At 37.1% G+C, this 20,427-nt stretch overlaps 1 protein-coding gene across 8 annotated transcripts in view; it reads left to right on the top strand.

Moving 5' to 3' along the window:
* Positions 1 to 20,427, top strand: part of RABGAP1L (RAB GTPase activating protein 1 like) — a 797,484-nt gene that overhangs the window by 546,121 nt on the left and 230,936 nt on the right. For all 8 annotated transcript variants that reach the window (XM_079939730.1, XM_079939723.1, XM_079939729.1 and 5 more), the window contains 2 exons: positions 4,273 to 4,347; positions 19,709 to 19,834. In XM_079939730.1, the coding sequence (XP_079795856.1) occupies positions 4,273 to 4,347; positions 19,709 to 19,834 (201 nt within the window). The remainder of the gene's footprint in view (positions 1 to 4,272; positions 4,348 to 19,708; positions 19,835 to 20,427) is intronic.

The raw sequence follows: 20,427 nt of genomic DNA, 5'->3' as shown, positions 1-20,427 counted from the left end.
ATGTATCAGTTTTACCTTGTCTTGGATATTGTAAATACTTTTACACTAAGTGTAGTAAAGGCTTCTCTTCTGTTACTCTTTTTTTCTAGTGTTTCCACTCTCGCTTTCTAGATGTTATGGTCACCCCAATCTGTTCCCTGGTTCTTCAAACGAATAAGTCTACAGTTTTATATCCAAGTTTTAGCCATCCACACTGGTGCATGACCTCCAGCAAAAGCCATAAAGAATGAGAATTTTACCGTTCATTCCCTTCATCCAAGTTTATTTTCCCCTCCAGTTTCTTCCTGCTTTTTTGTTCAGTGCCTTCAGATAGTTGTTTTATATATTTGTCTCGATATAGTTTAAATTTGTTACCGGGGGGAAGGTTGGTCCAGTAGGAATTACTTCTCCATTATAGAAGTGGTACTCAGATGGTTTTTGAAAGTCAGTCTGAAAGCAGGCATCTGGCCAGAAAAGCAATTAAAATGAGGAGTGGGGAGAGGTATGGTGCAAAGAGAGGCAAGTTTCAGATAGAGGGAAAGGATTTGATTCAACTCACAGAAGGCTTAGAATAAAGCCAAACAGTGCTTAGAAGAACTCCAAGGGAAAGAACTTGCTAGAGCATTGTGTTTTTCAAACTGTGAATCATAAAATCAAATTTGGTAGGTGGCCTCTGAAAAGTCATTTTTGTTGCTAACCTAATCCAAAGCCATAACACAATTAGAAAGTAAGATCAATACATTGCTGATTTGAACTTTTATTCTCAGCTCTCCAGTTAGAGAATAGTTTGTGAGGTCATTGAGTTCATCCCTTCTCTGGTGTGTTGTGGACCTTCATTTTATATTGGACTTCTCTTGTAACACAAACGAGCATATAAATAGCACACTTCTCAGTAAACATGAAATATATAAAGATGGATCAAACATTTGTCAAAGTTTTGTCAGGGTTGATGAAGCATGATTGACTTCAGAGATCCCCAGTTTTAAGGAATCCTCAACTTAGACATCTTTTATGGGGAAGGGAAACCTTGAAAATATATCTCTTATCAACAGATCTCAGAGTTCCTTGTTCATGGAAAAGGAAGTGATGGAGTACCATCAGGAATGCACTAAATAGGGATAGTATTAGAACCTTTCCCCTCTTTCTTTGTTATTTTTTCCTTCTCTTTTCTCTCTGTAACTCTCCCTCCACCCTAACTCACACACACACACACACACACACCCCCATGAGCTCTGGATAAAAGTACAAATAAGGACTCATAACTATATAATCAAAGAAAATTAAATAAGTAAAAGGATGCTAATCCATCTTTCAGTTTCTAAAATTAGACTGAACTCTGGAAACTGGTTATAATGAAGAAAAGCTTCTTTTAAATTCTTGAGCTAATGATTCCATGATATAATTTGTCTCTTATTAGAAGAGAGTGTCATAATATCAACATTGGCAGAAGAAGGTTAAAAGATAACAATAGTACTTCAAAAGACACCATTAAGAGCATGAGAAGGCAGGTCACACACTGAGAGAAAATATTGGTAATACATATGTCAGACAATGATCTTGTCAACAGAATGTATAAAGAACTCCCATGAATCAGCAATAATAAGATGAACAGCCCAATTAAACAAATGAGCAAGAACTTGACGAGATAATCGCAAAAGACTATGTATCAGTTGCCTAAAAGCACATGATAATATGCTCTATGTCATTAGCCATCAGAGAAATTTAAGTCAAAACCACAGGAATTAATAAAAGGAAAAAGACTGGCAATGTCAAGTATTGACAAGGATCTGAAGCAGTGAATACTCTTATATTTTGCTGGTGTGGATGCAATAATTGAACAACCACCTTGCAAAATAGTTTGGCAGTATCTTATAAAGTTAAACATACCCCTATCGTTTGAACCGTGAACCCCCACTCCTCGGTATTTACCCAAGGGAAATGAAAACCTATGTACACAAAAAGCCTTATGTATACAAACCAGCTTTATTTGTACTAGCTCCAAACTGGGAAAAAACCCAAATGTTTATCAATGGGAGAATGGATAGACCAATTGTGGTATGTTCATACAGTGGAATACTACCCACTGATTAAAAGGGATGAACTACTGATGCATGCAACAACATGGAAGAATCTCAGAAACATTATGCTGAGTGAAAGAGGCCAGACACAAAAGAGTATATATTATATTAATCCACTTATATGAAATTCTTTAAAAAATGCAAAGCTGGGGCTTCCCTGGTGGCGCAGTGGTTGAGAGTCCGCCTGCTGATGCAGGGGACACAGGTTCGTGCCCCGGTCCGGGAAGATCCCACATGCCGTGGAGCGGCTGGGCCCGTGAGCCATGGCCACTGAGCCTGCGTGTCCAGAGCCTGTGCTCTGCAATGGGAGAGGCCACAGCAGTGAGAGGCCTGCCTACCGCAAAAAAAAAAAAAAAAAAGCAAAGCTAATAATAGATTGTGAAAACAATCAGATTACTGGTGGCCTGGGGTGGAGGTGGTTTGACTGCAAAGAGGCATGAGGAACATTCTAGAATGATGGAAATATTCTATAATGACGGGGTTACATAAATGACTCAAAGGAATTGTGAAATTAAAAGGTATGCATTTCACTGAATATAAGCTATATTTCAATAAAGTTTTTTTAAGTAAAAAAAGAGTTCTAGTCCCTGTACTCTGACTACCTTGGCATATGGGAGATTCCCCACTTACCCTCCCTATGGTAACCATTCCTATTTATCTTTGATAACCATTGCCCTGGACAGAGAGTTTTGGTTTTCTTTTTTTTTTTTTTTTTTTTTTTTTGCGGTACGCGGACCTCTCACTGTTGTGGCCTCTCCCGTTGTGGAGCACAGGCTCCGATGCACAGACTCAGTGGCCATGGCTCATGGGCCTAGCCACTCCGCGGCATGTGGGATCTTGCCGGACCGGGGCACGAACCCGTGTCCCCTGCATCTGCACGCGGACTCTCAACCACTGCGCCACCAGGGAAGCCCCAGAGAGTACTTTTATACTCACAAAATCATAGTGCATTAAATGGAGATTCCCCTCACTTTAATGTGAGGGGAACAGATAGGTGAGATACATGGAATGGGATACATGTCCAGGATTTAAACAGCACAGTTGGGGTGTTTGTCTTTTAAAAATAAATGTAGGAGCATCTGAATGATTTTTGTTTTTGTTGTTCTAAATCAGGGATCAGGAAACTATAGCCTACGCTGTCTGACTTTGTACTACCCTTAATCCACAAAAGCCACAAATGGTTTTTATATTGTAAGGGGTTGTTTAAGAAAAGAAAACCAATATACAACAGATATGTAAGTGTCCCTCAAAGCCTAAAATATTTACTATTTGGACTTTTACAGCAAAACCTTACTAATTCCTATACTATAGTCTTTGATCAGCATGGTCCGCCTACTGTAATTGATTCAACCTCTTAAAAACTTGAACAGGGTATTTTTTTAAAAAAAATTGTAGTCTCAGCAGTTTGAAGTATTAAGCATACAACCTGATTTCCTTTCCTATAAAGACTAAGGTGAATATTAAGGTGAATGGTATGATAGCTGCTTCTCTAGGGATACTATATTTCCTGTGAATGGGCCACTGGCTCTGTACTAGCAGCCTGGTTAGAATGATGTTGAAGATGGTAAATAGGCAGAACATTTCGTGATAGTGTGTGGCATGTGTGGCAAGAGGCTCTCTCCCAGCCATTCTGCTAAAAATGCAGGGCAATACTAAATGTTTCCGGTTTGCCCTAGTGGTATAGATGGGAGGAATCACCCTTTAGCCTCTGGAAAGTGCGAGAGTAGTTTAGAAGGTGTCTGAGAACATGTAGAGGCTAGAGAGGGTGATTTTTTTTTTTTTTCTGTTAGGTTAGGGGATCTGCACTGCACTCTCACAGCATTAAGGTTTCCCCCGTATGGTGCATTAGAATTCCCACATCAACTGTAGAACATTCCCACCCTCTTCCACTATTTGCTTCTGCCTCCCACAGTCTCATTTGCCTGACCACAAACCATAATGGATCTTTAAAAATTAATTTAGGTGCTCTGAGCATCTCTTTATTCCAGATTCTAAAGATGAACCTGGGGATAATGGTACATCTAGAATTGCTTTAGGAAATGTACAGCCTCTTTGAGGGATCCCACTGTGCTAATGGCTCACACATCCAAATTGAGGGATCATTGAAATTGTGGTGGACAGGCCAGGGACAAGAACAAGCAGCAGCTTGATGTGAGCTAGCACTTAGGTTAAACTCCGTGAATGTTTATGATTCTTCTTTTCATCTTTTCTCTAGGCCTACTCTGTCTATGACGAAGACATTGGGTACTGTCAAGGACAGTCTTTTCTTGCTGCTGTGTTGCTGCTGCATGTAAGTAATTTTCCATGTAATAAAGGGCATGGTGCTGCCAAGTTTATTTTATTTGATGCTTGGTTTTGTTTTCCCTTCTTATTCTCCATTGACCTGATGGAGATTACACATGGCATATCTTTTTAAAAATGTTCTTTTGGTGATAAAGTAAGAGATCTGATGTCACGAACAGGACAGTTTCTCAGTAGAATTAATTTTGCTGGCTGGTAGGGAATAAATTGCTTATTTGGAGTTATTTTTAACTAGAACCCTCTAGAATTAAAGAAGTCAATGTAACTGCCCAAATATGAGCAGGACCAGAGCCATGATGAAGGAATGTGACAAGGAAGTCTTTTATCTTTTTTGTGATTTATTTTTGTATACTCTCTTTTCTCTTAGTCACCTTCATTTAACAGAACATTTATTGAGAATCAGTTGTCAGTACTGGGCTAGGAGGTGGGATTACAAATACGAATAATTTATCGTTTGTGTTCTCAAAGGCCTCATGGGCTAGGATGGGGCACAGGTAATGTACGCACGTACCTATTATTTTAGTTCTTTTTATGTATCTGTGCTGATTTTTGTGATGATCACTATAGAGGAACTTACAGTGTGCCAAGTGAAAGCGATGCACAGAATAAGAGAATAGAGAGGAGAATTATCCAACTCAGCTCTGCCAGAACTTTCAGAAAAGACTTTCTAGAGGAGGTGGTAGCTTTGCCAGGACATAAATATTTGAGGTTGGGGAAGGTGAGCTGGGTAAGAGAGGGAGTAGCGATTGGTAGACAAAAGGAACAGCATTAGCAAATGTATGGAAACACAAAGGGCACAGCATATAAAGGGAACAGTATGAAATGATAGTTCCTTTACTGTTGCTATAGAAATTGTATGCCGAGAGAGGTATGAGGTAAAAATGGTCATATGGGCAGGGACCAAATTATGAAGACTTTTTAATAATGTCAAGAAATGTGGGCTTTATGCTAAAGCTAATGAGGAGCCATTGATCAGTTCGAAGCAAGGGAATGACAATCAGATGTTCACTTCAGATAAATTATTATATCCATGTAGAGAGTTGAACTGAAGGGAGCAAGCAATAGCAGAGAGACCAGTTAGGAAACATCAATCTAAATGAGAGATGTTGAGACCCAGAGAAAAAAACAATTAAAAACATGCAGGAGGGGACTTCGCTGGTGGCGCAGTGGTTAAGAGTCCACCTGCCAATGCAGGGGACACGGGTTCGAGCCCTGGTCTGGGAAGATCCCACATGCCGCGGAGCAACTAAGCCCGTGCGCCATAGCTACTGAGCCTGTGCTCTAGAGCCTGCGTGCCACAGCTGCTAAAGCCCATGCACCTAGAGCTGGTGCTCTGCAACAAGAGAAGCCACCGCAATGAGAAGCCCGCACACCGCAGCGAAGCGCAGCCCCTGCTCACCGCAACTAGAGAAAGCCTGCACGCAGCAACGAAGACCCAATGCAGCCAAAAATAAATAAATACATAAATTTATTTTAAAAAATATCTAAAAACATGCAGGAGGCAAAATTGGTAGGTTTCATGGATGGATTGACAAAGGAAGGGTCAAAGGTAACATGTCTAGTTTTCTTGCTTAGGTGACTGGATGAAGTATGGTATTTTGAGCTGAGACAGAAAACACGTCCATTGAGATTGAATGGAGAAGAAAGGTTAGGAGTTGATGATGAATTTTGTTTTGAAATTTGGCGGAGGTGGTATTTTTGGGATATCTGAGTAAAGCTGTCCAGCAACCAACTGTTTACTGGAGACTGACACTGGGGGAGGAATCAAAGCTGAAATCATGAGAGTGGATTAGACCATATAAGAAGAATAAATAGAAGAAGAAGAACAGAATAGATCCCAGGAATGCCAGATATTTAGAGGACTGATGAGGAAGAGGAATCCTTGAAGAATTTCTGGATTTTCAACAGAGAAGCAGCATTGTATAATGTCAAATGCAGCAGAGAGGTCCAGCACGTTTAAAACAAAAGCATTTCTTTTAGGTTTGCATTCTGGAAACGAAGAACAATTATAATAGACTCGTGGTCCTAATGCTGATCATTTGATTTTAATGATACTAATAATATATGGTGGTTCTATTGTGATTATTCACTTTAACTTTGACTTCTTTCTCTGCGGCATCGTTATCTGGTTATGGTCTTTTTGATCTTCTCCTTGCTGTCCTTTTTTTTGTCATCTCCACAGCCCATGTTCTTCAGATTTCTTGTGATAATCAAGTACTTTATACTCACAAATTCTTGGAGCCTTTGTTCTATTACTAAACCCACCTAGTAGTTAGAATAGTCAGGTCCCTACCACAGGGGACTGGAGACTATAAACTGTGACATAGACGTGTTCACCAAGTTTCATAACCACCATTCTTCTAAAAGGAGATTTTATGATAATTCTGACGAGAGCTGATGTCCAAGCCATGGATAGTGAAGCTTTATCTTCCACAAAGTAATCTTTGAATATGTCACAGTTTAGCATTTTAGACCTGTAGCCCCATTAAACACATTATAATATATTGATTAAACTTCAGTGGGAAGAATATCACTCCAGGAAATCTGTTCTGAGACTTAACAGAAGTTTAGTTAACTGTAAGTTCATATTTCTCTGGACATACTTCCTCCCCGAAAAAAAAGAGAGGCAGTGATTCAAATAACTAGGAAACTCAAATAACCCAGATTTTTTTTTTTTTTACATTATCTACTGTCCTATTACAAGGGTCATGGAAAGTCGGCCATTGTAAACGTATTCAACAAAATTGCCTCCAAAGTATGTGACAAGATGAATAGAAATTCAGTTTAGTTTCTACACTTTCTACATTAATAGAACTATGCAGTTGTTGCCATGGCTTGTAAAAATAACTGGAAATATAGAAATGCCTTCAGAATCCTGGAGGAAAGATGAACTGATATTCAGTGTTAATGAAAAAAAATCTTACATTGTAATTAAAAATTACATTGTAATTTTTAATTAAAAGTATATGTGATAATTCTGTTAATCAGCATATTTCATTGACTGACCAACCCATCCATTAACCAATTTAAATAAGAGAAGGTAACTCTAATTTTTTCTTTTCCATATTTAATTTTGCCTCTGTGGTTTAAATAGGTAGAAGAATACACTCTAGCTTAAACAATTCATCAAATACACTATCTCGGGTTCCAGGGAGATAAGTTATTAGGGTCTTACTGACTAATTTTTTATCAGTTACATAAGCTATTGCTTCTTTTTGCTGCCAGACATCCTTTGGCAACTCCATATTAATCATTGTCAGAACCTGCTTCTTCTTGGGATGCTGTCTTTTCCTCACCCATGGTCATTTATATTTCACATTCACTGCCTAAGAGGAAAGAAAGACCAAAAATGAAAGTAGGATCAAGAACAAAAATTTAGAATTTTAAAGTTTTTCCATGTCTAGATAGTTTTAAGAAATAAGTATCTTCTCCTGGTGCTTGGAAATTTCCAGAAGCTTTGATAATAGCTTTGTAACTTGTAGTAGTTTAAGCAGTGGAAGAATTAAGTGTTTATCACATAGATGCTGTTACATCTATTGATGGAATTATAAGAAATTTATCATTTACAGTTTGGAAAAACTGTTACAGCACAGATTGCTTGTAACCATTATAGTGTTTATCTGCCTTTGAAGTTAAATATGTAATAATTATCAGTAATATCATCATTATATTATTAGTGTAATAAATAATGTCGTCATATATTTCATTTATTCTAAGAATCATATAAAATATTTTAGATAATTTTTAACCCCAATATATTTCTCGCACATATTTATTGTCAAGCAGCTTTAAGGTTTTTTTTTAATTGAACATATACTTTTTTAGACTTTCAGAAAATTATGCTCCTTTTTAAGGTTAAATCACTCTATGTAAACTAATATCAACATGTATGGAAGCTTTCCAACTGCAAAAAGCATTATTTTTGGATAACCCAAAATGTTTAAAAGTATTGTTTTTTTTCAAAAACTGTAACCAGGCACAACTCGTTTGGAAACCAGTTTGGCTTTTATCTGATAAAGATATGCATACCAGGCAGCTCCACTCCTAGATATATACTTTAGTCAAATTTATGAACATGTACACTAAAATCATGTATTAAAATTGTTTTAGGATCAGTGTTTATAATAGTCGAACAACTCAAATGCCCACTATTATAATGTCTAATATTAGAATTATAATTAGAAATTAAAATGGATAAATTGTGGTATATTCATTTTGTGGAACACTATACAGCAAGTAAAGAAACATTTCACACTACGTAGGCTAATGTGAATGAATCATACAAACATAATGTTTAGTAAAAAAGCAAATTATTGGTATCATTTGGTATGATTCCATTTTAGTATAATTCAATAACAGACAAAAGTAAACTCTATTTTAGGATGCTCCATGCATGGAAAATATAAATAATACCAGTGAAGTGATTACTGTTAAAATCAGGACAGTGATTTCTCTGAGGAGAAATTGGGAGTCGTGACTGGGTGAGGACACATAGGGATCTTCAGGAGTATTAACAGTATTCTAGTTCTTAATCTGTTTTTACTTCATAATTGTATATTCATTGAAGTATAAATTTAACTTTTATGTATTATTCTGTGTGCCATATTTCAAAATAATATAAGGTTTAAAAATTACAGATCTTTAAATGCTTCCTCCCAAAAAAGACAAGTTTCAGATAAGATTTAACCAGTGGGCATCAGAAATGAGAAGCAGAGCTACTTCTTAGTTTTCCTGAAAATAAGGATTCTACAGAGTCCAAGGTAACAAAATAGAGGCTTCCTAGTGTCTTTATATGTATATATAAGTGAAAATATTTGTGCCATTATATTATTTAGGAATCTTTCTGCTACATGTGACGTAACATTAACTAAAAGTAGTTTAACTTAAAAAGGAAATATATTGGCTCACATAACTGGGAAGTCCAGAGCAGAGATGCTTTTGATATGGTTGGATTCCAGAGTTCATACTCTGTCATCAGAAATCTGTGTCTCTGTGTCTCTGTTCTGCTTAAATTTTCTTGCCTTAACTTATATGGGCAGGCCACAAAGTGGGCAGCCTGGCTGCAGACTGGCCTGGCTTCATATCCTTTCAGTTTTACAACTTCATTTAAAAGGGATCATCTTTTGCTATAGCTCCTGTACTTAAACAAACAAACAAAACAAATAAGCAGACAAAAACCCTGAAGGATTCTGGTTGGCCTGCCTTGGGAATCTGCCATCCTTGAATCAATTACTAAGGGCAGAAAGGCAAGGTATCTGATTGGGCTGGCCCAGTCTTGAGTCCACCTCAGTGCTGACAGTGAACTGGATCAACTCCTCCTGAAAAATGGAATGGTTTTCCTAAAAGAAAGGAGATTTTGACATCAGATGATAGGGAGATGGGATGCTAGACAGATACATCACGTTATCTTATAGTGATTCTTTACAATAAGAGTTTTAGTATATTTTAAATAAGCCCTTCTGTATTCCCAAATCACTTTTTCCTTATAAATCCAAGAGGTTTTCCTGTTCTCTGTTAATTCTTGCATCAGTGCTTTGGAGCCATTACCCAGCATCTTCTCTTTGTGTCCTATAAATATACTCAAGACATTTTACCTTAAAAAAAAAATCCTCTTTTGATCCTCCCATTTAGCTCTCTTAGGTTTCTTTGCCCTTTCAAAGCTGAACTCCTTCAAAGGATAGTAAAAAGCACAACTATGAATTTGAATTGTGGTTTAATACCTTTCAAGTTACATGACCTTGGGCAAGTTTCCTGAGCTTCAGTTTCTTCATTTATAATATAAAGTGAAAATAATATTATCATCCTTCTAGGGTTTTTATGAATATTGAATACCTTGTATTATAAGTGTAGAGTCTTATTTTGTATCTGGCACAAAAAGAGTGCAGCCAGGGGATTAAGTCCAGGCTTTTGGCAGTTCTTCTGGATTTAGATCCTCTGTCAGTGGGGCATAATGGCTGTAGAGCCTGTTCTACTGCCCTGCCCAGGCAGGGACGCAAATTCACAGACCCCACACAATTGCCAGTTTAGGCTTCAGTCCTGACTTTCTAGGAAGTTTGTCCAGAGAACCAGAGCAGCTGCAGATCCCATCTTACAGCCCTTCTCAGTCAGAAAGCCAAGGTAGCAGCCCTGCCCAACTGTTAGGCATAGCCTCTGCCCCTGCATAACCAGGTAGCCTGAAGAGTCACCCTGGGCAGCCTCAGAGCCCAGCCTATAGTACCATCAAGCCATGAAGCCCAGCCTACAGTCCTGCCTAATTGCTAAACACAGCCTGTGGCCTCATCTAGTCAAGGAGCCTGGATAGTAACCCTACCTGACCACACAGCGAAGTCTTTAGCCCCACCCAGCTGTGTGTTATAGCTGGAAGCCCTTCTTGATCAGAGAGCCCATTCTGTTATCTTGCCCAACAGTGGAACACAGCCAACAGCCTATCTGACCATGAAGCCAAGCCTGTAGTCCTGCCCAACTTCGAAGCACAGCCTGTGGCCCCACCTAAACAGAGTCCAGCCAGTGGCACCATCTGGTGGGGAGCACAACCTGATACCTCATCCAACCAGGACCTATTGCAGAACTCAGCCCATAGCTCTTCCTAATTATAGAGTCTACCCAATGGTAGACCCTGCCAGGGAACATAGCCTGTGAACTTGCCTATCCAGAGGTGATTGCAGAGCCCCACTAGTGGCCAATCTGACCATGGAGCACAGCCAGCAGCCCCACCCAATCAGCGAGTTCACCCAATGGCCCTGATTGTATGTGGATCCCAGCCAGCAGGCCCACCTAACCACAGAGCCAACCCAGTGTCACCACCACTCCCTACCCCAACCTCAGAGCATGAACAGTGGCCTCTCCCAACTAAAGACTTTGAGATCAAGTCCTGCTTTTTCCCATGGATGCTACCAGCATTATTCCAAACTGAGCTAACTGGTGAAGGTCTTTCCATGCCACAGCAAACCTGTAATGTCTGTAAGAGGGAGACTGCTTACTCAAATGTGCAGATAGCAATGCAGAGGATCAAGGATCATGCAGAATCAGGTAAACATGACATTACCAAAGGAAACTAATAAAGATCAAATAACTGACTCTAAAGAAATAGAGATCTATGAACTATCTGACAGAGAATTCAGAATAATCCTCTAAAAGAAGTTTGGTGAACTACAAGGACACACAGACAACTAAATGAAGTTAGGAAAGCAGTGATGAAAAAAACAAGTTCAACAAAACAATAGAAATGTCAAACAGATAGAAATCCTAGATCTGAAAAATACAATGACAGAACTGATGACTTCAATAGAGAGCTACAACACACTCAGCCAAACATAAGAAAGAATTAGTGATCTAGAAGGTAGGTCATTTGAAATTACAAGTCAGAGGAACAAAAAGAAAAAAAGTGGAGAAAGACTTATCGGATACTATCAAATTAAACAATCTATACATTATGGGAATCCTAGAAATAAAAGAGAAAGAGAAGGGGACAGAAATCTATTTAAAGCAATAATGGATGAAAACTTCCCAAACTTAGGGGGAGAATGAACTTCCAGATTTATGAGGCCCAAAAGACCTCAGTGGTTAGAATCTGAAAAGGGCTGCACCAAGACACATTATATTTAAATTGCCAGAAATTGAAGACAAAGAATTTTGAATGCAGCAAGAGAAAAGCTACTCATCATATATAAGACTGTTTACAGAGTCATAAGACTGTTTAGTTTCTCAATAGAAACACTGTAGGCCAGGAAGAAGTGGGATGATATATTCAAAATAGTGAAAGAAAAAAACTGTCAACCAAGAATACTATACCTGGTAAAGCTGTCCTTTGTAAATGAAATAGAGATAAAGACTTTCCCAAACAAACAAAAGCTGAGGGAGTTGATCATCACTAGACCTGCCTTTCAGGAAATACTAAAGGGCATTCTTCAAGCTGAAATAAAAGGATGCTGATTAACATCATAAAAACATGAATGTGTAAAATTCACTGGTAATGGTAAATACACAGTTAAAGTCAGATTCTCTAATACATAATGGTAGTACATAATTCATTTACAACTCTTCTTCAAAAGTTACAAAACATGGGCTTCCCTGGTGGTGCAGTGGTTGAGAATCCGCCTGCCGATGCAGGGGACACGGGTTCGTGCCCTGGTCCAGGAAGATCCCACATGCCGCGGAGCGGCTAGGCCCATGAGCCATGGCTGCTGAGCCTGCGCGTCCGCAGCCTGTGCTCTGCAATGGGAGAGGCCACAACAGTGAGAGGCCCACATACCGCAAAAAAAAAAAAAAGTTACAAAACAAGTGTATTAAAAATAACCTCAACTACAGCAATTTTTATCACAATATATATAAAAAAGATGTAAATTGTAACATCAGTAACAAAGTGTGAGGTGGGAAGAAATAAAAGTATGAAGTTTTTGTATGCTATCAAAGTTAAGTTGTTATCAACTTAAAATAGGATGTTATAACTATAAGATGTTTTATGTAAGACTCTTGTTAACCATAAAGCAAAAACCAACAGTAGATTCACCAAAGAAAAGAGAATCAAAGCATACCATTACAAAGAATCATCAAATCACAAAGGAAGACTGTAAGAGCGGAAGCAAGGAGCAAGGATTTACAAAAAAGAACACAATTAGTAAAATGTTAATAGTGAGTCCTTATCTATCAATAATACTTTAAATGGATAAATTATTTAATCAAAAGATGTGGAATGGCTGACTGGACAAAGGAAAAAAAGAAACAGGATCTAATGGTATACTGCCTAAAGAGTCTCACTTTAGCTTTAAGGACACACATAGACTGAGAGTGAAGGGGTAGAAAAAGATATTTCAAGTAAGTGATAACCAAAAGAAAGTAGAGGTAGCTATATGCTTATATCAGACAAAATAGACTTTAAGGTAAAAATGTTCAAAACAGAAGAAGAAAGTTGTATAATGATAAAGGAGTCAAACCATCAAGAAGATATAACAAATTATAAAATTTGTATGCACTCACCTGTATGTTCAGAGCACCTAAATATATAAAGCAAATAGAAACATAACTAAAAGAAGAAATAAATAGCAATACAGTAATATTTGGGTACTTCAGTACCCCACTCTCAACAATGGATAGATATCCAGGCAGAGAATCAATACAGAAACAGCAGATTTTAGCAGTACTGTAGACCAAATAGACCTAACATATACACAGAACAGTCCATCCACCAGCAGCAACATATTCTTCTCAAGCACACATGGAACATTTTCTAGGATAGATCACGTGTTAGGTCACAGAAAAAGTCTCAACAAATTTGAGATAGAAGTTATATAAAGTATCTTTTACAACCACAGTTTTATGAAACTAGAAGCTAATAACAGGACGAAAGCTGGAAAATTCACAAATGTGTGCAAATTAAAAACACACTCCTGAACATACAATGGATGAAAAAAGAGAAATTAAAAAATATATATCTTGGACTCCCCTGGTGGCGCAGTGGTTGAGAGTCCGCCTGCCGATGCAGGGGACATGGGTTCGTGCCCCGGTCTGGGAAGATCCCACATGCCACAGAGCAGCTGGGCCTGTGAGCCATGGCCGCTGAGCCTGCGCGACCGGAGCCTGTGCTCCGCAGCGGGAGAGGCCACAACAGTGAGAGGCCCACGTATCGCAGAAAAAAAAAAAAAACTTGAGACAAGTGAAAATAGAAACACAACATATCAAAACTTATAGGAGACAGCAAAAGGAGTTCTAAGAGGGAATCTTATAGTGACAAATGCATACATCAGGAAAAGAGAAATATCTCAAATGAACAACCTAACTTTACACCTCAAGGAACTGGAAAAAGTAGTACAGACTAAGACCAAAGTTAGTAGAAGGAAGGAAATAATAAAGACTATAAGACAAATAAATAAAGTAGAGAATAGAAAAACAATGGGAAAGATTGACAAAACTAAGAGTTGATTCTTTGAAAAGATAAGCAAAATTATATACTTTTAGCTAGATTAACTAAAAAAAAAGAGGGTGCAAATAAATAAAATTATTTAAAAAGAGGAGACATTACAGCTGATACCTCAAATACAAAGGATCGTAAGAGACTACTGTGAAAAATTATACACCAACAAATTGGATAACCTAGAAAAAACGAATAAATTTCTAGAAACACACAAGACTCAAGAAATAGAAAATCTGAATAGACCAGTAACAAGTAAGGAGATTAAATCAAGAATCAAAACTCCCCCAACAAATAAAAGCCTGGGACAAGATGGTTTCACTGGTGCATACTACCAAACATTAAAACCAAACATTTTTAAGAAGCATTAGTACCAATCTTTCTCAAACTCTTCCAGAAAAATTGAAAAGGAGGGAAAACTCCCAGACTCATTTTACAAGGCAAGCTTTACCCTGATACCAAAACCAGAGAAGGATACTACAAGAAAAGAAAACTGTAAGCCAACATCCCTGATGACATTCAAAAGTTCTCAACAAAATACTGGCAAACTAAATTGAACAACACATTAAAAGGATCATATTCCATGATCAAATGGGATTCATCCGTGGGATGCAAGGATGGTTCAACATATGCAAGTCATAAAAGTTATGTATCACATTAATAAAATCACATATAATCATCTCAATAGATGCAGAAAAGCATTTGACAAAATTCAACATCCATGCGTGAGAAAAGCTGTCAACATACTGGGTATAGATGACACGTACCTCAACATAAGAAAGGCCATATATGACAAGCCAGCAGCTAACATACTCAATGGTGAAAGGTTGAAAACTTTTTTTCTGGACATACAGATGGCCATCAGGTACATGAAAAAGTGCTCAATATCACCAATCATTAGTGAAGTGCAAATTAAAACCACAACAAAATATCATCTTACACCTGTTAGAATAGCTATCATCAAAAAGACAAGAATTAACAAGTGTTGGGAGGATATGGAGAATAGGGATCCCTTGTGCACTGTTGGTGGGAATGTGAATTGATGCAGCTGCTGTGGAAAACAGTGTGGAGGTTCCTCAAAGAGTCAAAAATAGAACTACCATTTGATCCAGCAATTCCACTTCTGTGTATTTATTCAAAGGAAACAAAGACACTAACTCAAAGAGATGTCTTCACCCCACATTCATTGCAGCATTAGTTGCAATAGTGACACATGGAAACAATCTAAGTGTCTATTGAGTGATGGATGGATAAAGAAAATGTGGTATATACATATAGAGGAATACTATTTAGCCATAAAAAAGGAAATTCTGTTATTTGTGACAACATGGAGGGCTTTATGCTAAGTGAAGTGAGTCAGTCAGAGAAAGACATGTATGATCTCACTTATATGTGGAAACTAAAAACATTTGTTGGTGGTTGGGACTTCCCTGGTGGTCCAATGGTTGACTGCATGCTTCCACTGCAGGGGGCATGGGTTCGCTCACTGGTAGGGGAACTAAGATCCCACAGGCCCTGTGGCGTGGCCACAAGATTTAAAAAAACAAAAAAAGACAGAGGAGGTTGATGGTCGCCAGGTGTGGGAAATGTGGGAAATGGGTGAGTGTGGTGAAAGAGTACAAACTTCCAGTTATTAGATTAATAAGTTCAGGGGATGTAATGTACAGCATAGTAACTGTAGTTGACAATACTGTATTGTATATTTGAAAATTGCTTACCACAAAAAAGACAAAAATTCTCACCATAAAAAACAAAAATCGTAACTATGTGAGGTGATATATGTATATATAAATAAGTAAAATCATCACTTTGTACACCTTAAACTTACACAATGTTGTATGTCAATTATAGCTCAATAAAGCTGGGAAAAATTAAATGATATAAACTTACAATTACATATATTAAAAACAGAAAGTGGTAAATACTAATTATTTTGCCACATTTAACTGTTATCTATACTTTTTAGTCTGTTTATGTCTGTTTTATCTGATGGAAGTAGCATATAATGGTGTGTTGTTGAGCATTGCTTCTCAGCTCCAGTTTATTTATTTTCTATATTTGATGAGTTATGGTAATGGCCAACTACTGCTAACGTTACAGCTAGGTCCCTATTACCCAACTTATTATTATAATTATTAGTATTGTATTTATTTGCATTAACAAAGCTATAATTTATTGTTGTAAGTTTTTCTGCCATCATTGAAGTCATTAGTAGCTACCAGTGATTATTGTTTATGATTTCCAAAGTATGTTTTTATCATATATCTTATGTTAAAGATAAGATATATGTACCCCACTCTAGGCTGAGCCTAGATATGATATGAGCCTAGATATTCAAAGGAAACAAAGACACTAACTCAAAGAGATGTCTTCACCCCACATTCATTGCAGCATTAGTTGCAATAGTGACACATGGAAACAATCTAAGTGTCTATTGAGTGATGGATGGATAAAGAAAATGTGGTATATACATATAGAGGAATACTATTTAGCCATAAAAAAGGAAATTCTGTTATTTGTGACAACATGGAGGGCTTTATGCTAAGTGAAGTGAGTCAGTCAGAGAAAGACATGTATGATCTCACTTATATGTGGAAACTAGGCTCAGCCTTCATCAATCTAGGCTCAGCCTTCACTCCTTGTTATTGACACTTCACTGAGGTGTATTTCAAAAACATGCATTGTCTTATCCTTCAAAGCAAAACACCATTATAAGTCTATGTGTGAACTTCCTTTTTTCTCTGCAGTGTAAATGTCAATCGGTATTTGTTGTCTAGCTATATTTTATACATGTTTAGATATTCTCATTTTTAGAATCTTTGACATTTTTGCTAATTTTGTGTGCTCACCCTGCTTGCTGCTAGTAATAATGAATACGTTAATTGAAGCAAGAGAAATACCAAGGGAAGCTTAATTAGACATGCTAAATAGATCCCATTTCATCTTTAAACCAGAAAGAGAAGGTTGAATTTCCACTTTCCAAAGGATTATAACTATTTCCCATTACTTTCTCACTCATTTTGTTAGCAACCATTTTTCTGTTTTCACAGGGATTCATTTTTAGTCACTTTCATGTTGAGGTAGTATCTGAGATCCCATAAGAGCTTATTATATCTGACCTTAGTCTTCACAGATAGTCAGTTTTGATTCTACTCAGCTGGACTGGTATTTTGTAGGTTTAGTCTACTGTTTTCATGTAACACATGAACTAACTAAAAATCAAAACCTTGGCTATATTGCTGAAGCTAGACCTGAAGGATACTAACTCCAAGGCTGCCCCCCACCCAAAATATAGATATACTTTTAAAAATAGGCTGGGATTGTCAGTTTTATTTTTAGGGATCAAGTTCAAACTTTCAAATGCTTTTGTTTTTAAAGAACATTTATTAAATATATTGTTTGTATATGTGTAAGAGACAGACAGTTGAATGGGGAAGGTGGTGGAGGGAGAGGGGAAGGGGACCAAGAGAGAGAGACAGAGATGGGTGCCGGGAGAGAGGGAGAGAGAATGAGTGTGACTGAATGAATATGAATAAATTTAAGCTCCATATCTAAAAGCAAAGCAGAAATTTACGTCTATTTGTCATTTTCTTAAATAGTTTATCCTGATAAAGCTCGTATCCGGCCATCCCTCTATTTGCACTGTAACTGTAGTGACATCTAACACCTCTTCCACACTCCCATCCTCCCCTACTCCACGACTTCTGCGTCTATCAGACTCAAGTAGAGTTGCCTATTTCCTTGTCCTTTGGGAAGGCACTCTACTTTTACCTCTGTATCCAGGGCCTAGAACAAACGGTACATGCATCTTATATGTTCAGTGACTGCATGTATGAATGCTGAAGGGTGTTTAAACTTTTGTTTTAATGGTCTCACCACATTCAAGGAAATAAAGGTTAATCCCTTTTATACCTTGTATATTCAACTAATCATCACTTACTTAGGAAGAGGGAAAAGTTGAGTGAACTAGTTTCTCTAGGGCTGGTTACAGTTATCTTACGGGCAGCATTTTTGTATAGCCATTTTAGTAGAGATCAGGGAGAAGACAAAGAGGCTTATAACTTGGTAGTAAGAGAAGTATTGTAGACTGTTCATGTGCACATTAGTGTCACTTGAAGCTTCAATGACAGAATTGCTAAAGGGGTAAAAAATACAGTGTGCTTACGTTCTAAATAACTGCATAAAAACTGAAAAATGTCTGCTGACTTGAACAGCTGGGGTCAAAGCCAAGGCCCCCAACTCATAGGTAAAAAAGAAATAAGCAAATATTTAGAGAAGCAAAATGACAACAGCTAACTATACTTATTTAACTTTAGGAGATTTTATTTAACTAATTTACATATTTCATGGTTTATAGTAGCAAACAGAAGTGGTCAGTTTGTATAGGAACTTAAATAAACAGTTACATTTCTAAGTGGGTAAACAGAACTCTACTTGATTCAGTTATTCAGGCAGGAAGTTGGTCTAACAAATGTGTCAAATACCGAAATCAGCCAAGGTCAGACTTTCAAAGAAGTGACATTTTAAGTAAATGTTTACATAATAGTTACATCCTAGGACCTTGAGTAAGGACAACTTTTTCTGTTTGCTTGGTACAAATTCTAAAATATTGAATATGTCCCTCTCTAAATTCTTTCAGCTTATTGATACCATAATTTAGAGATCGGTTCTTTTGATTTCAGATTTTATTCTCTGTTCAGATAAAAATATCTGGGAAGGTATATCAGATTTTATTTGTCATTTAAATCTTAATGAGAGAAGCTCATAAGCTTCTGAAACAGCTGAAGACCTTTTTATAGACAGAAAAATAGCAACATCAAGATTCTGGGAGGACAGTAGCATACTATCTATCAAAATTAAAAATGCATTTTATCCTTTGACTCAGCAATCCCTCTTTTGGGAAATTATTGAGGGAGAAAAGCAAGGTGCATAGCAATGTATTTAGAATGCTATCTTTTATATAGGAAAGGGAAAAAGTAAAATAAGAAATGTAATTCTTTTATTTGCATAAAGAAACACTGGCAGGTTATATGAGAAATTATTGAGTAGTTATGAGATTATGCAAAAGAGGTTGGGGGGACAGATACAGGGATTAGTGGATATAGGGATAGAGAGGAGTGAGACTTTTTTTAACCTTTATATACTTTTAAATTGTTTTGAATTTTTACATCATCTTACTGTATTACCTATTTTTAAGATGGCTTAAGAGTAAATGACAAGGTGATTAAAATTAGCAAAAGAGCGAAATTCATCTCAAGTAGGGAAGCTTGAAACTTGGAACACAGATTTTACCTGTGTCACTGCAGAAAGCTGGCTCTGGAGAATTTCATTCACTAGTGGCCTTCAACCACTAATACAGGGGACTAATAACATGAAGGAATGTTTCTGACATTCTGGTCAAATGCCACTCAGTCATGTTCTGTATGTATATGTTTTCCTGTAGATGCCAGAGGAACAAGCATTCTGTGTTTTGGTGAAAATCATGTATGACTATGGTTTACGAGACCTCTACAAAAACAACTTTGAAGATCTTCACTGCAAGTTCTATCAGTTGGAGAGACTAATGCAGGTAAATAAACATTAGGAACTTTTATCACTCAGGGATTTGTTGACTTATAGGGAAAGTCCAATAAAATAGAAAAATAATGGTTTATGAAAATCTAATGGAAAGTTACAGAAAAGGTAAATGGATTTGGTTTCTGACCAATATCTACAGTGGTCTTAATATCATAAAATATTTATTTAACTACTTGACCATTTATAAAAATAGTCTTCCATTTAAAATATTCAACTTAATACACTTTGAAGTGCGAATATGGTGAATTAAGTCAGTAAAGAGATTTCCCAGTATTATTTGTAAATAAATGAAGATATTTACATAATAAAAGCTGAAATACTTAAGATTTTTCTCAATATTAATTAGCACCAGTACCATATTTAGGTCCACATGTAGAGAACACTTTAAAGAGACAGAAAGATATTGATGAAATTAATATCTAAAATATTGTAGTGTAGGGACATACTTTAAATTTTTTCCTCTGTAATTTCCAGATCTCAAACAATGTTGTTAACTATTTCATAATGTATATGTGTAAATTTTATGTATGAGAAACAGGTATTCTTTTATATATCTGTCATAAAAAAGATTGTGAGCAAGGACAA

This window comes from Stenella coeruleoalba (assembly GCF_951394435.1).
Source record: "Stenella coeruleoalba genome assembly, chromosome: 1".
NCBI classification, from domain to species: Eukaryota; Metazoa; Chordata; class Mammalia; order Artiodactyla; family Delphinidae; genus Stenella; species Stenella coeruleoalba.
This window is presented reverse-complemented; position numbering and strand designations above follow the sequence as displayed.